At 41.2% G+C, this 15855-nt stretch overlaps 2 protein-coding genes and 1 long non-coding RNA gene across 3 annotated transcripts; 2 read left to right on the forward strand and 1 right to left on the reverse strand.

Moving 5' to 3' along the window:
• Positions 1-1065: 1065 nt before the first annotated feature.
• On the reverse strand, positions 1066-3404 carry LOC137871306 (uncharacterized). Its single transcript, XR_011102792.1, has 6 exons — positions 2925-3404; positions 2756-2846; positions 2424-2604; positions 2219-2267; positions 1908-2113; positions 1066-1359 (listed from the first exon to the last, which is right to left on the reverse strand). It is a non-coding gene; the product is annotated as an uncharacterized lncRNA (long non-coding RNA).
• Positions 3405-6730: 3326 nt separating this feature from the next.
• LOC137871422 (cytochrome P450 2K1-like) lies at positions 6731-9500 on the forward strand. The gene is made up of 9 exons (XM_068709234.1): positions 6731-6937; positions 7078-7240; positions 7323-7472; positions 7553-7713; positions 7844-8023; positions 8521-8662; positions 8748-8932; positions 9081-9222; positions 9307-9500. Exons 1-9 carry the CDS (start codon positions 6731-6733, stop codon positions 9498-9500), a joined length of 1524 nt encoding a protein of 507 aa, XP_068565335.1.
• Positions 9501-11572: 2072 nt separating this feature from the next.
• On the forward strand, positions 11573-14759 carry LOC137871304 (cytochrome P450 2K1-like). Its single transcript, XM_068709079.1, has 9 exons — positions 11573-11842; positions 11983-12145; positions 12228-12377; positions 12458-12618; positions 12746-12925; positions 13673-13814; positions 13900-14084; positions 14233-14374; positions 14459-14759. The coding sequence occupies exons 1-9, from the start codon at positions 11636-11638 to the stop codon at positions 14650-14652; spliced, it is 1524 nt and encodes a 507-aa protein (XP_068565180.1). The 5' UTR covers positions 11573-11635; the 3' UTR covers positions 14653-14759.
• Positions 14760-15855: the final 1096 nt, after the last annotated feature.

Raw genomic sequence — 15855 nt, forward strand, 5'->3', positions numbered from 1 at the left:
TCTATCAGACCTCCATCAGTACAGAGACCATCACAGAGAAGAGGGTCTGTTTCTATAGAGTTATTCTTAACGCTCGTCATCGGAGCCACCGGGTCGGATTCTGGTGAAACCAGCCCATTAACACAGATGTGGTTGAATGTGGAGATTGAATATGTTGCTCTGTCGTTCGATAAGAGACGACGTCTCTCGTAGAACTGGCAGGAGGCTGAACAGTAACAACAGTGAGGACAGCGTTACGTGGAGCACGGTACAGTTCTGCGAAACACAATCCTGGGATCAGACGCCTGCCGCTGTCCGTGGTGCTGAAGTGGAGGACGACTTCTCTTGGAGTCACTTCACTTATTTAACTGTTTGAAAGTTACGTATTTAAATACAAGTAGACTTCTGAAAATTATGGTCAACAGGATTGTTTCTGAACTTTGATGCGTTTATGAAATTAACATTTTGTTGATCATTTAGTTGTTGTTTAGATGCAGACACAAATAAAGCATCAACATTTGGGGATCTGGAGTTTTCCTCTAGCGCCACCATGAGGTCCAAACTTGTGGTTTTGAGTGAAATGTCTGCTTGCATAGCTTTAAACTCTTGTTTTTAATTATCTGATGAGCAGTATCAGAAAGCCGGAGGTAAGGTTTCACAGTGACCGGACAAATGAAGAGCTAAAATGACTGAAAAAACTATACTGGCTAAAACACACGGCAACAAATGGATTTCTACATTATCAAATCAAAAAAAGTTCCCATTGAAATCGTCTTCATTCTTTCTATATTTAACACCAAATGACATCGTCCTATCCACGAACCTTTTAAAGAAGCAAACCGACCAAACCTGCTTCAGTCACACTATCAATGAAACATACTGAGGACTTTTGTTCGTCTGACTGTAACTGGATTGTTGGATGACCACTTTGGAAGCGACACGAGTTGGGAATGATTTGACCTGGTGCAGCTGCAGGCGGTGACATCACCTTTACAGCAGAAGAAAGAGAGTGAATTATGACCCTTTAGGATTCTCACACTTTCCACTCATTCAACAGTTTAATTAAACTCTCAAGGGTGACACAACCGCTCCTCTCAGTTTGCTTTTTAGCACTGAACAGGACATAGAGAGACATCTGAGAACATACATGTGATTCCTCACTGAGCACAACTGAATGTCTGACAACAAGTTCGTTCAAATAAAACCTTAACCGACCACCCCCCCTTCTGGACAAAGAAGGTTTTACAACAATACAAATCATACAAATGATGAAACAGACATTTCCTTCCTTTCTTCGCTTTGTTGAAGTAGAGGTTGCTGGGAGAAGAGGAGGAAGCTTCCACAGTGCTGTAGGTCACAGCATCACCTTCGTCAAGCCACCTGATAAGCCGGGGGGGGGGGGGGCAGCACCACACATTCAGTAAATAACATGACACGAATGAAGAGGACCGTTAGATATAAAGGGCTCGTTCTAAGCTAAAGAAAACACAACGGTTCTTAGTTTATAGACATTTCAAAATGATGAACGCACATATATGAACATTTGACTATGTTTCTACGAATAGATCCCTCAGAATGATTCACACCGTCCCTCTAAGTACAGAGGTTACGTGACAAACACGTGACCATTGACGGCAGGTTTTACATGGGACACGAACAGTGGCCTCCTGGGTGAGAGTCCGGTGTTTTTAGATCCACCGAACCTCCTTTCTGCGTGAATATATGGGTTACATACAAATTGTAGTGCATTGCTTTTCGTAGGTAGAGCTACGAACAATGTATGAGAACAACCTGCACTATAGAAATATGGATTATAGCCGCTTTAAAAGCAAGAATAAATGTTCTGTCATAGTAGAGTGTTTCTACTCTTTACTTAGCTGGTGTTTTCCTTATTATTAGAACCTTAAAGTATGGTTCAGAGAGCTCACCTGGGCTTTACTGTTGGTCTTCTTGGTGTAGCTGACGGAGGCGTAGGAAACACCTTCTTCAGGATCAGCCTGCACTGAGAAGACATGCACCTTCAGTTTTTCTCTTGACGTCAGCCCTCACTTCACAGTCATCACATCCTGCTTCCCTCTTTTCTATTATATTCTGATGAAATCCAGCTGCCTCCTCTTCCTTCCCCTTTTCTTGTCTTCTTGCAGAAGAAAGCGTCGTTGTACACAGAGTCACATTGAGGAGAACCAACACACATAACAGTGAGTGTAACTTTTTCACTGGGTGTAGCGTGCGATCTCACCGCGTCCTGATTGGTCGCTGGACCAGACTGCGCAGGGTTTAAGCTCCACCTGGACGAAGGTATATCTCGTTACACCTCACATCTTCGTCACACAAAAACTTCTACCACCTTCAGCACATCACAGTCAGCACTTCTCTTTCAACTACAGAACCACACTGAGTTGTGATGAACCAATCGAAAACACCATGATGTAAAAGCCACCAACCTGGGAAACGAACGGAAACATTAAACACATTTCGGCTGCAGCTTTCTGTTTTCGGCTCTGATATGAAAGATGCACTGAACTTTGGAGTCCGTACTTATTGGGGTTGTTGGAGTAACACCGTCGGTCCTCGACTTTGTGCTGCTTTCAAAAGTTCTTATCGTTGGTGTTGTTGCAGCTTCACCTGCACAGATGAAATAACAAAACCTAAACAAACTGTACGGTGAGAAAATACCTCATGTGCTGTAACTAAATGGATATCAAAATAAATATTTAAACCCATCAAATATGCAAATGAGTCCAAGGTGATTATGAACAGCTCGTCATATTCTCACCTGAGGACTGAGGCCTGAAGGGAAACAGCCGCATGTTGTGATTAAAACCGTCAGTCACCTCACACTTAAACACCTCGTGATACTCTGACTCCTGAAAATAAGAAGCAGGAAATGTCACAGTAGCTGGGCATCGTGATGTTTGCGTGTTTCTTCTTTTATCTTCACCCACAGATGTTCGCCTCATACGTCCACTTCGCTCTGTGTCGACACCATTCGTGTGTCGAGCTGGTTAATCGAGTTGCCCTCGATTAACCAGCTTGACCTCTCTGCTCCCCGAAGCCCTGAAGATCCATGACGTTCTGTCACAGTTATCCTGACGATTTATCACAGTGACATAACACAAAGGGAGTCCGTCTCCAGGTCTGACAGTGAAGGAGAGGAAATTCTGTTTCGTAACTTCTGTGGAAAAAAGAGAGGGAAGCATGAAAAATAGGCAAAAATATGAACGTGGCTTTTATGTTGAGATTTAGTGTTGAGAAAGAACACAAGTTGCAAAGCATACTTGTCTCTCTGAGTCAAACAAAAGTTACTGTCTGTAATATTTCACCATTAGTTATATTTATAATCTAAATGATACGTATCATTACCTGTAAACTGAAGCAGGTGTATCAGAAATAAAGGCATTTTAATCCATCGTGCCAGCTTCTCTTTTTTCTGTCCCTTCTCAGCTATTAACTGTCAAAGTATACAATAAAAAAAAAAAAAAAAATATATATATATATATATATATATATATATATATATATATATATATATATATATATGTAACAAGTACCGTTTCACTTCCTCAAAGTGTCTGCTAAATGTATGTAGGAGGGGCATACTAGCTTCTTAGCTCTTGATTTCCTTGAATTGTTGCACACATGTCCGACCGCAGGAGGACACAGCAGGCGTTGCGACGGATGGGTTCAGCAGAACACGACACAACCGTGTCGTCATGTGGGGTTGAGTTTATTTGAAGGAATTGCTGCTAAAAAAGAGTGACGAATCAAAGATTATTATGTTAGAGTTATTACAAATAAAACACAATTTCTTCATATTTTTATAACACAATTAAGTAATTGTGTCTTCATGTAAAGCTAAATATGACTAGCTTATGTAACCAATAGCATTAAGACATCCATCCATCAATCAATCTGGAGCCAAAGTCCTCTGTTGCTCTATATCTAAACTGAAGCAGCTTTCTCATTGTGACTCTCTCACTTTTGTAAGTTGCTAAATGTATGTTGCTGGATGCTCAGCCTTCTTCACTTATTTCTGAATTCCTACAAACAAAGACTGTTTTGATGGCAACTAATCCATCAGCAATTTTAGAGAATAAAACTGAACAATCATGTGGAGATAAGCTGAGAAGCAGAGGGGATTTTGGAAAATGCTTAATTTAGTTCTTTATAAGTTTGGTTTTTTTGGAAATGTAATTTGCCAATAATTACATTTTCACAGTTATCCATATTTGGTAAATTACATGCGTATCTTAAATTTCACGGTCAAACAATTTGCACTGATGTGAAGACAGTTAATTAGTACCTAATGACATTACTTTCCAGGAGCCGTCTTAACCCTTTAAAACCCACTCAAACACATCATGTGAATTACATTGTATGCAGATGATGTTCTTCTGCTAATTTGGTCATTCCAAATATGTAGTTGTAGAAAAATTCCACTTTTTTCTTAATATGGAACTAATATCTGACTTGTAAGTTTTCTGTCATGAGACTTCTTGTTTGAATAAAGAGTTAAATAACTAGTATGGTTATATAAAGGGTTAAGAAATTACTGCTATCGGTTCCTTTTAGTAAAATATATAGACAGCAGCAGAGGAGCAAGCTGTGATTCAGTGTGGAGTTAATGGACCGATGTGCCGCCAGACACAGTTGTTAGCTGATGTTTAAACCCAGGTTTAGTTTAGTATTTGTTGACTTTACTGTTGATCAGTTGTGGACCAACGTGTAATTTATTAACTTTGTATGCCAATGGGGGTCAATGGAGAAAAGGTGACAGAAAGGGCATCTCTCTTTACCAAAACACTAAATTCACATAAATTCACAAAGAATCGAAGTCCTCGTGGCAAAAAAGCATTTCCTTTGCGCCAAGAATACAGAAGGCAGAACAATGGCAGAGAGAAAAGGATGAATGAAATGTTCAGACCGTGAGCTACAAGATAAAGATAAGGATATTTATTGTAATTCCACAACTTGTACTTGAAAAGGGAATACATTTAACAACTGAGGTCCCGGTATAGATACTAACAAGTCTACAATAAAAAAGACTTAAGATCCAAGATAACACGGTGACCACGTGGGCACAAAGTGCAACAAGTCTCACAGCATCAGGAAATAAGCTGTTCCAAAGCCTGGTGGTTCTGGCCCTGATGCTGCATAGTCCCCTACCTGGTTGGAGGCAGCTATATACTCTGTTTGCTGGGTGGGTAGGGTCCCTCATGATGTAGGAGGCCTTTTCACTGCTGGGGTAAATGTCCATGATGGCGGGTAGACTGCTGCCAAATGTTCTACGGTGCAGCCGTTACCGACAGCTGCAATGACTGAGCTGCGGTGACTGTCGGTGACGGTGATGTGGAAGTGAGTATGACCTCCACCGTACACATGAAGAAGAAGTTGAGGACTGAAGTGTCAAGAAAAGAGTTCTTCAACTTCCCCAAAAAGTAGAACCATTTATGCGCCTTCTAAATTACCCTGGTTTAGAAGGTGTGGAGCAGTGGGGTGTTCAGACGCATCCCTCCAGGGAGCCGGTGTTCATTGCGCAACAATGAGCTCAGCCAAAGTGGTGACAGTTTGTCAGAGTTCATGGGGGGATTGTGTAAAAGGCAAACCCAAAGTTCATGAAGATAGTCTGAAATAGGAGTCTTTGCCCTCCAAGTGTGTGAGGGTTATAGGTGAACCACAGATAAGCATGGAGCGATGTTAAATAGTAAGAGCTGAGACTGTAAGGAGATGAATATTGTGTTAGTACTTTTACGTGACATTATATATGGCTCTGCGGCCATTTTCTGTAGGCTTTACGTACCAAACAATCAGTGGAAATGAATTGTTCGTTGGAGTCATTACTTTTTTGATGATCCCCTTTCCTTCAAAAGTTTACTTTCAAAATATTCCTTAGCTTCAGGTGTCAAGTAGACCCAAACAAGCCATGTCCTCTACAAGAACTTCTACCACATATAGAATGGATAACAGTAATAAGAAAAACATGGAATCCTTATTAATGGTTAAACCTTAAGACAACACATCACACAGGTTGCGCAATAGCTGCCAAATGTAAAGAAAACAAACCTGTTTTCAAACCATATGTCCCTCCACTTGGAATGTGCCTAATCTGAATGGATCCAGATCAGACAGACAAGTCACAAAGCTACAGACTCTGGAAGGAAGTTTATTTCAAATCAGTGCTGTCACAGCCTGTGGTAGACCCAAATGCACACGCAGACTAGGAGGTAATAAAAAGGTAAAAGGTTTTTTCTTCAGGGGATAATATGGGGCGAGGTTGGGTGACCTGACAGAGAAAGGAAGGGCAGGCAGAGCGGGGTGAGAGCGTAGCAGGTAGTGGAATGGGACGGCGAGGCAGATGTGCTGGGAAGCTGGAGAGGATGATCCACTGTAGGCACAGGAAGACAAGGAAAATACAGGTAAGTAAAACAGTTGGAATGAACTCAGAATATACAATACTGAGAGGCCGAGAACACATCACTACCACTGTGGTTGCAATAATGATGTGGCGATGAGTGGATGGAAAGCCGGGGTAGATAAGATATACTGTTGAATAGATGAGTAGATGGAATGCAGCTGGGTAGACTGGACAAGTGAGGTGAATGAGTAGTAATCAGGAGGAAGCCGGGAGGACAAAAGGTATTAGCCACACCCACAAAACACACAGAGACAGACAGAGGAATACAGGACATAAAGGGGGAAAACCTGGCCGTGGCAAGTAGAGTAGCAACTTTAGGAATCTTTGTGAAAAGTCATGGGGATGTTAGATCTGTTTCTCCAGCCCTCCAGCTCTGTCTCCTTGTTGGGGGCTCTGGTGGTCCTGCTACTCATCTACCTTGTCTCCTCTTTCAGCTTCAGCTCCCAGGAGGACAGGAAGGAACCTCCAGGACCAAAACCACTTCCCTTACTCGGGAACCTGCTGCAGCTTGACCTCAAGAGACCCCACAACACACTACAGAAGGTAAGGCAGTACGTAAGAGTAGCTTTCTTGTGGGGTAATTTGTTGTTTTTGTCTCTTAGTCAGCTCTTTCATCCGGTCTTCCTTCTCATGTTGGTGTCTTTATATCAGAAAATACCATGACATTATGCTGCTGTTCTTAGCTTTCCAAGAAATATGGATCAGTGTTCACCTTCTATATGGGACCCAAAAAAGTGGTGGTCCTGGCTGGATACAAGACGGTGAAGGAGGCACTTGTCAATTATGCTGATGAGTTTGGAGACAGAGATCAAGAACAAATCCAACATGACCTCAATCAAGGACATGGTAAGAAAAGAAAAGATCTCTTCCTTAAACGTGTATCATTCTGTAAAGCCTTTACATATTTTGTTGAACCACTTCAACTCAGGTATTATATGGTCCAACGGTGACTCGTGGAAAGAGATGAGACGCTTTGCTTTGAAGAACCTGAAAGACTTTGGGATGGGCAGGAGGGCGATCGAGGAAAAAATCATTGAGGAATGTCAGCACCTCATTGGAGTGCTGAAGAACTTCAAAGGTTAATGTCTTATCATTATAATCGATTATGTGAGCAACATTTTATGTGAAAAACAAAAAAATCTTTTTCTTTTTCCACAGGAGAAGCTTTTGATACAACCCAACCAATATGTTTTGCGGTCTCTAATATTGTCTGCTCCATGGTCTATGGCAGCAGATTTGAATATGATGATCCAGATTTTACATCCCTGTTACATAATATGAGCTCACGAAATGCACTTTTTGGCTCCCCGTCAATAACGGTATGATTGTACATTTCATGAAACTTCAAATTTTAACACATATGAGCAAATAAACTAAAATGAAGGAATGGATTATTCTTCATTTTTCTCTCACCTAATATGTTTTCTCATGAACTTTATTCTTTGACAGGTGTACAACATGTTCCCTTGGTTCTTCAAATGGATTGCTAACAGGAAGCTTTTCCTCGGATTTGGTGCTGCCATCAAAAAACAGAACTTACAGCTGTTTAGTCGTTTAAAAGAGACCCTCCATCCACAGATGTGCAGAGGCTTTGTGGACGCTTTTCTGGTCCAAAAGCAAAATCTGGAGGTTGGAAAACAAATCAATTAAAATGTATATTTTGGGTTAGGTAGTCAGTGGTGAAGTAAGTGCATCATTTAGAATTACTTTATATATTTACCATTGAATTTCATGCTTCAAAGAAACAACCTGCTCTGGCAAAAAAAGACCCGGATAGGGAGACAGGATCAGAGCGGAGTGTGAAGTGCTACGGACACAAACCAACAGGTGTAAATACACACCTGTTGATGTACACTATGGACCAACAATTAAGAAAGGTGCTGAGTCAGCTCCACAAATTTCAAAACAAAAAGTTTTCAGGAAGAACACTTTGCTTTGCTTTTTTAAATATATTAGCAAGAGAAATCTGAAGTCGCAACTTGATTAACTGATGGTGAATGTACTGGACAACTTCTTCTTTAAGAATGCAATAAAACTAAATGATTTGTTTTAGACAAATTGAACAAGAAACCAACAACTTAGGATCAAATTTGTTTGAATAAATGCGGATTCATCTTTCCCTGCAGGAATCTGGGATTACCAACAGTCACTTCCATGATGAAAACCTTATGATATCAGTTGTGAATCTGTTCAGTGCTGGTACTGACACAACAACAATTACACTAAGATGGGGACTTCTGCTCATGACCAAGTATCCAAAAATACAGGGTAAGTTTTACAGAAAAACATACAGTCCAAGCTACAACATCTGAATAAATCGTCTTTGTGATACCAAAACTTATTCATCTTCCAGACCAGGTCCAGGAGGAGCTGAACAGGGTGATAGGAAGTCGTCAAGTGCAGGCCGAGGACAGGAAGAACCTGCCCTTCACCAACGCTGTCATCCATGAGACACAGAGACTTGCCAGCATTGCCCCAAAGTCCCTTCCTCACAAAACTACCCAAGATGTGATCCTCCAGGGTCACTTCATCAAGAAGGTCCAACTGAATAAATAAACACAATATCACTTTATACTCCTCTTCATGCTCTGAAACACAATGTATTTTCTGGGTGTGAGTTTAAGGAGTTTCAAAGAATACTTTACCTATCATGTAAAAATATTTCCAATATTTCTGTCGTCTACAGGGAACCGCAGTGATTCCTCTCTTGATATCTGTCCTGCATGATGAGAGTGAGTGGGAGAACCCACACAGCTTTCATCCTGCTCACTTCCTGGACAAAGCTGGAAAGTTCATCAAGCGAGATGCCTTCATGCCTTTTTCTGCAGGTTTGTGAGCTGAGGGGAACCTTTCTGTTCAGTGTTAGTTTACTTGCAGATGACCTGAAGCCTTTCCTTTGTTCTCTCCTGCAGGTAGCAGAGCTTGTCCCGGAGAGAGTTTGGCCAGGATGGAGCTCTTCATCTTCTTCACCAGCCTCCTGCAGAACTTTCGTTTCACTCCTCCACCTGGAGTTTCAGTGGATGAACTGGATCTGACTCCACAAACGCGTTTCGGTCTCAACCCATCACCTCATAAACTGTGTGCTGCCCCCGAACATGAGCACTAGGAGAGCTTGCAAATAAATGAAAATACGCCTGCAGAGAACAATCATCTCGAAAATATTACAACAACTTTTAACTTGAGGTGCAAAATAGAAATTTTGATGTACTCCTCAATAAACAAGACCTTAAGATATTTGACCTTTTGGGCAGTAACTCTCCCTTCAAAATCAAAGCTACAGATCGTCCTGGTGCAACGCTATCTACCACAAATTAAGTTTAATTGCCCCTCCATGTTTTTGACTCATGTGTTTCAGAATTATTAGTTCATGAAGTGCTAACTTCTTGGACCGCACCTAAGTCATAAGAAGATGGTCGTGGTTGTAGGTATACAACACCAAGGACTTTAAGTGGAAGGGAAATAATGTGGTTTTGGTTCCATACTGATGCATCTTGCTTTTTGTCAGCATCACTCTTTCAACATTAAATCAAGACAATGTTTCTCCAATCTTAATGGTCTTAATCTTAAAAACGCTTTAAATTGTTTAAAAATTCTCTACTGTTTCTCATTCCAATTCACACACAAGTAGAAGACCTATGAATAATACATCGCTGTGCAAAAATACTTTAGCCAAACTGCTATCCCAACATTAAACCGACAACATTGACGTTTTTTTAATGTTGCAGTTTACTTAGAATTGTTGACTGCAACCGTTTCATGCATTCGTATTTCTCTGTATATTGCAGGGGTATTCAATTACAATTCAACGAGATCCATTTTGAGAGAATTTCCTCATGCAAAGGTCCGGAACACCACAGTAATGTCTAACTTGCGTTTTTATTTAGTCCCATATATATATATATATATATATATATATATATATATATTGAAGTAGCCAACAGTTGTATTAATGTCTGTATGTAGTCAACGACTGACTGTCAAAACAAATAAAGAGTTAAATTAAATATCTCAATATTTATTGTCAGTTTTCAAATTGAACTGAATAAATCCACTCAGTGACCGTGGCTCACTGGGTCAAGAGGTTAGTCTGGTAATCTTGAGGTCGGGAGTTCAATCCTTGTCTGGTACATGTCAAAGTGTCCCTTCCCTAGGCGCTTTCAATAGGATGTAACCCTAACACCCAGTATGAATAGTTATGTACATTGTCTATACTTTACTATTGTGAACATTCTCACCATTTTATGACTAACACTGCCAAGTCTTCACCCAGGGAACTTACCTTAAGCTCCTCTGCATGTTTCAGTCATCACACCATTAACGGACAGGGGAAGAGGGTTAAACTGTTCTAAAGAACCAGAATACTTCATTTGGTTTCAGACACTTACAAATTGTAAGGCTGTAGTTTTATTAAGTCTCAGTGCCACTAGAACTAATTCTAACACTCAGTTTTTTTTTCCTCTAATCAGCTTTCACTATTTTGCTATGAGGTATAATCCAGGCTCTCTCCTGGAATCTTCAAGGGTCTTCTTGCCCTCACTTCCTAGGGGGTAAAACCCCTCAGTGTCTATTTCAAGAAGTCTGTCCCATTCTCTAGTTGGGGGGAAAATCCCCCACTCTCACAGTTTTTCTGCTGCTTTTTATCCTGGTCTGATGCTGGTAACTTCACTCAGGTTCATGTGTAGGAGGACTCATGTGTTTTGTGTCAAGGTTTTTTTTTTCAGGGGATGATATGGAGCAGCAGAAACCGTGGGTAAGAGGGCGAGGTTGGGTGACCTGACAGAGAAAGGAAGGGCAGGCAGAGCGGGGTGAGAGCGTAGCAGGTAGTGGAATGGGACGGCGAGGCAGATGTGCTGGGAAGCTGGAGAGGATGATCCACTGTAGGCACAGGAAGACAAGGAAAGTACAGGTAAGTAAAACAGTTGGAATGAACTCAGAATATACAATACTGAGAGACCGAGAACACATCACTACCACTGTGGTTGCAATAATGATGTAGCGATGAGTGGATGGAAAACCGGGGTAGATAAGATATACTGTTGAATAGATGAGTAGATGGAATGCAGCTGGGTAGACTGGACAGGTGAGGTGAATGAGTAGTAATCAGGAGGAAGCCGGGAGGACAAAAGGTATTAGCCACACCCACAAAACACACAGAGACAGACAGAGGAATACAGGACACACAGGGGGAAAACCTGGCTGTGACAAGTAGAGTAGCAACTTCAGGAATCTTTGTGAAAAGTCATGGGGATGTTAGATCTGTTTCTCCAGCCCTCCAGCTCTGTCTCCCTGTTGGGGGCTCTGGTGGTCCTGCTACTCGTTTATCTTGTCTCCTCTTTCAGCTTCAGCTCCCAGGAGGACAGGAAGGAACCTCCAGGACCAAAACCACTTCCCTTACTCGGGAACCTGCTGCAGCTTGACCTCAAGAGACCCCACAACACACTACAGAAGGTAAGGCAGTACGTAAGAGTAGCTTTCTTCTTAGGGGAGTTTGTTGTTTCTGTCTCTTAGTCAGCTCTTTCATCCGGTCTTCCTTCTCATGTTGGTGTCTTATATCAGAAAATACCATGACATTATGCTGCTGTTCTTAGCTTTCCAAGAAGTATGGATCAGTGTTCACCTTCTATATGGGACCCAAAAAAGTGGTGGTCCTGGCTGGATACAAGACGGTGAAGGAGGCACTTGTCAATCATGCTGATGAGTTTGGAGACAGAGATCAAGAGCAAATCATGAATGAATTCAATCAAGGACATGGTAAGAAAAGAAAAGATCTCTTCCTTAAACGTGTATCATTCTGTAAAGCCTTTACATATTTTGTTGAACCACTTCAACTCAGGTATTATATGGTCCAACGGTGACTCGTGGAAAGAGATGAGACGCTTTGCTTTGAAGAACCTGAGAGACTTTGGGATGGGCAGGAGGGCGATCGAGGAAAAAATCATTGAGGAATGTCAGCACCTCATTGGAGTGCTGAAGAACTTCAAAGGTTAATGTCTTATCATTATAATCGATTATGTGAGCAACATTTTATGTGAAAAACAAAAAAATCTTTTTCTTTTTCCACAGGAGAAGCTTTTGATACGGCCCAACCAATACGTTTTGCGGTCTCTAATATTATCTGCTCCATGGTCTATGGCAGCAGATTTGAATATGATGATCCAGATTTTACATTCCTGTTACATAATTTGAGCTCACGAAATGCACTTTTTGGCTCCCCGTCAATAACGGTATAATTTTACATTTTTGGAAACTTCTAATTTTAACATATATGAGCAAATAAACTAAAATAAAGGAATGGATTATTTAAAATGTTTCTCTCACCTAATAAAATGTATCATGAATGTTATTTTACAGATGTACAACATGTTCCCTTGGTTCTTCAAATGGATTGCTAACAGGAAGCTTTTCCTTGGATTTGGTGCTGCCATCAAAAAACAGAACTTACAGCTGTTTAGTCATTTGAAAGAGACCCTCAATCCACAGATGTGCAGAGGCTTTGTGGACGCTTTTCTGGTCCAAAAGCAAAATCTGGAGGTTGGAAAACAAATCAATTAAAATGTATGTTATGTATGTCTAAATGCAATTAGAATTACTTTATATATTTACCATTGAATTTCATGCTTCAAAGAAACAACCTGCTCTGGCAAAAAAAGACCCGGATAGGGAGACAGGATCAGAGCGGAGTGTAAAGTGCTCCGGACACAAACCAACAGGTGTAAATACACACCTGTCGATTTACACTATGGGCCAACAATTAAGAAAAGTGCTGAGTCAGCTCCACAAATTCATCTCATCTTCATCTGCTTATCCGGGACCGGGTCACGGGGGCAACAGCTCCAGCAGGGGACCCCAAACTTCCCTTTCCCGGGTTACATCAGCCAGCTCTGACTGGGGGATCCCGAGGCGCTCCCAGGCCAGTTTGGAGATATAGTCCCTCCACCTGGTCCTGGGCCTCCCTCGGGGTCTCCTCCCAGCTGGTTGTACCTGGAACACCTCCCTAGGGAGGCGCCCAGGTGGCATCCTCACCAGATGCCCGAAATTTGGCCGAAAAGCTCCACAAATTTCAAAACAAAAAGTTTTCAGGAAGAACACTTTGCTTTCCTTATTTAAAAATATAATATACGTTGCAACTTGATTAACTGATGGTGAATGTACTGGACAACTTTTTCTTTAAAAATGCAATAAAACTAAATTATGATTTGTTTTATACACATTGAACAAGAAAACAACAATTTAGGATCAAATTTGTTTGAATAAATGCTGATTCATCTTTCCCTGCAGGAATCTGGGATTACCAACAGTCACTTCCATGATGAAAACCTTATGATATCAGTTGTGAATCTGTTCAGTGCTGGTACTGACACAACAACGGTTACACTAAGATGGGGACTTCTGCTCATGACCAAGTATCCAAAAATACAGGGTAAGTTTTACAGAAAAACATACAGTCCAAGCTACAACATCTGAATAAATCATCTTTGTGATACCAAAACTTATTCATCTTCCAGACCAGGTCCAGGAGGAGCTGAACAGGGTGATAGGAAGTCGTCAAGTGCAGGCCGAGGACAGGAAGAACCTGCCCTTCACCAACGCTGTCATCCATGAGACACAGAGACTTGCCAGCATTGCCCCAATGTCCCTTCCTCACAAAACTACCCAAGATGTGATCCTCCAGGGTCACTTCATCAAGAAGGTCAAACTGAATAAATAAACACAATATCACTTTATACTCCTCTTCATGCTCTGAAACACAATGTATTTTCTGGGTGTGAGTTTAAGGAGTTTCAAAGAATACTTTACCTAACATGTAAAAATATTTCCAATATTTCTGTCGTCTACAGGGAACCGCAGTGATTCCTCTCTTGATATCTGTCCTGCATGATGAGAGTGAGTGGGAGAACCCACACAGCTTTCATCCTGCTCACTTCCTGGACAAAGCTGGAAAGTTCATCAAGCGAGACGCCTTCATGCCTTTTTCTGCAGGTTTGTGAGCTGAGGGGAACCTTTCTGTTCAGTGTTAGTTGACTTGCAGATGACCTGAAGCCTTTCCTTTGTTCTCTCCTGCAGGTAGCAGAGCTTGTCCCGGAGAGAGTTTGGCCAGGATGGAGCTCTTCATCTTCTTCACCAGCCTCCTGCAGAACTTTCGTTTCACTCCTCCACCTGGAGTTTCAGAGGATGAACTGGATCTGACTCCACAAACGCGCTTCGGTCTCAACCCATCACCTCATAAACTGTGTGCTGCCCCCGAACATGAGCACTAGGAGAGCTTGCAAATTTAAAAAAAAATATGCCTACAGAGAACAATCATCTTGAAAATATTGCATCTTTTAACTTGAGGTGCAAAATAGAAATTTTTATGTACTCAATAAACAAGACCTTAAGATATTTGACGTTTTGGGCAGTAACTGTCGCTTCAAAATCAAAGCTGCCGATCATTCTGTTGCAACTCTATCTATTACAAATGAAGTTTATATGTCCCTCCATGTTTTAGTTCATGAAGTGCTAACTTCTTGGACCGCACCTTAGTCGTAAGAAGATGGTTGTGGTTATAGGTATACAACAATGACTATTGGTCAGGGAAATAATGTGGTTTTGGTTCCATATTGATGCATCTTGCCTTTTGTCAATTTTCTCATGCAAAGGTCCGGAACACCACAGTAATGTCTAACTTGAGCATTTATTTAGTCCCTAATATATTGAAGTAGCCAACAGTTGTATTAACGTCTGTATGTAGTCAACAACTGACTGTCAAAACAAATAAATAGTTAAATTGAACTGGATGAATCCAGTGAGCCACGGTCGCTGGGTTAAGACGGTCGTCTGATAACAGCTGCTTCCTCCGCAGAAATGCAGACTTCAGCTGAACAACGGCTGCTAATAAAGACAAGGTCAGCAACACCTGTAATCAGTTGTCCATGTTATATTAATCTGGTAGTCGATCAATAATCAATGTTCAAGATTTCCGGTCACGTGATATGGGTGTGACGAATCAGGGAAGGACACGTCATGACTGCTAATAACCAATCAAGTAGCGGGTGTGGGCGTCATCGTTTCTAAACGTATCCATGTCCAACCGTTCACACGAATACCCGGAGTTTTCAAACTTATCCGTCCTCGGGAGCGTTTCCAAAGTCCTCCATTTTCGGTGCTCGAAAACTCCGCCGTAGTGTTGACAATCGGTGTAAACGTAGCAAAACATATCCGTTTTCAAACGAAAACGGAGTAGTATGGACATGGCCTAAGTCAGACACAGAATGTAACTGGTTTGATCCTGTACAGAAGAGGATGGATTATATGGTCAGGAGTGACTTTTTTATATAAATGGCGTATATGCAATTTATATGTTTAATCACTTCTATCATTAATTAAAACAGTTTATATGTTTAATGGTTATACTTTGAATCAGAAAGGTTACAGGTTATAATAGTTATACTTTTATGCTTTCATACTTTTCTGCGATCTTT

The sequence above is a fragment of the Cebidichthys violaceus genome, unplaced genomic scaffold (assembly GCF_023349555.1).
Source record: "Cebidichthys violaceus isolate CVI_PGR_0920_01 unplaced genomic scaffold, fCebVio1.0.p SCAF_14, whole genome shotgun sequence".
In the NCBI taxonomy this organism is placed as follows: Eukaryota; Metazoa; Chordata; class Actinopteri; order Perciformes; family Stichaeidae; genus Cebidichthys; species Cebidichthys violaceus.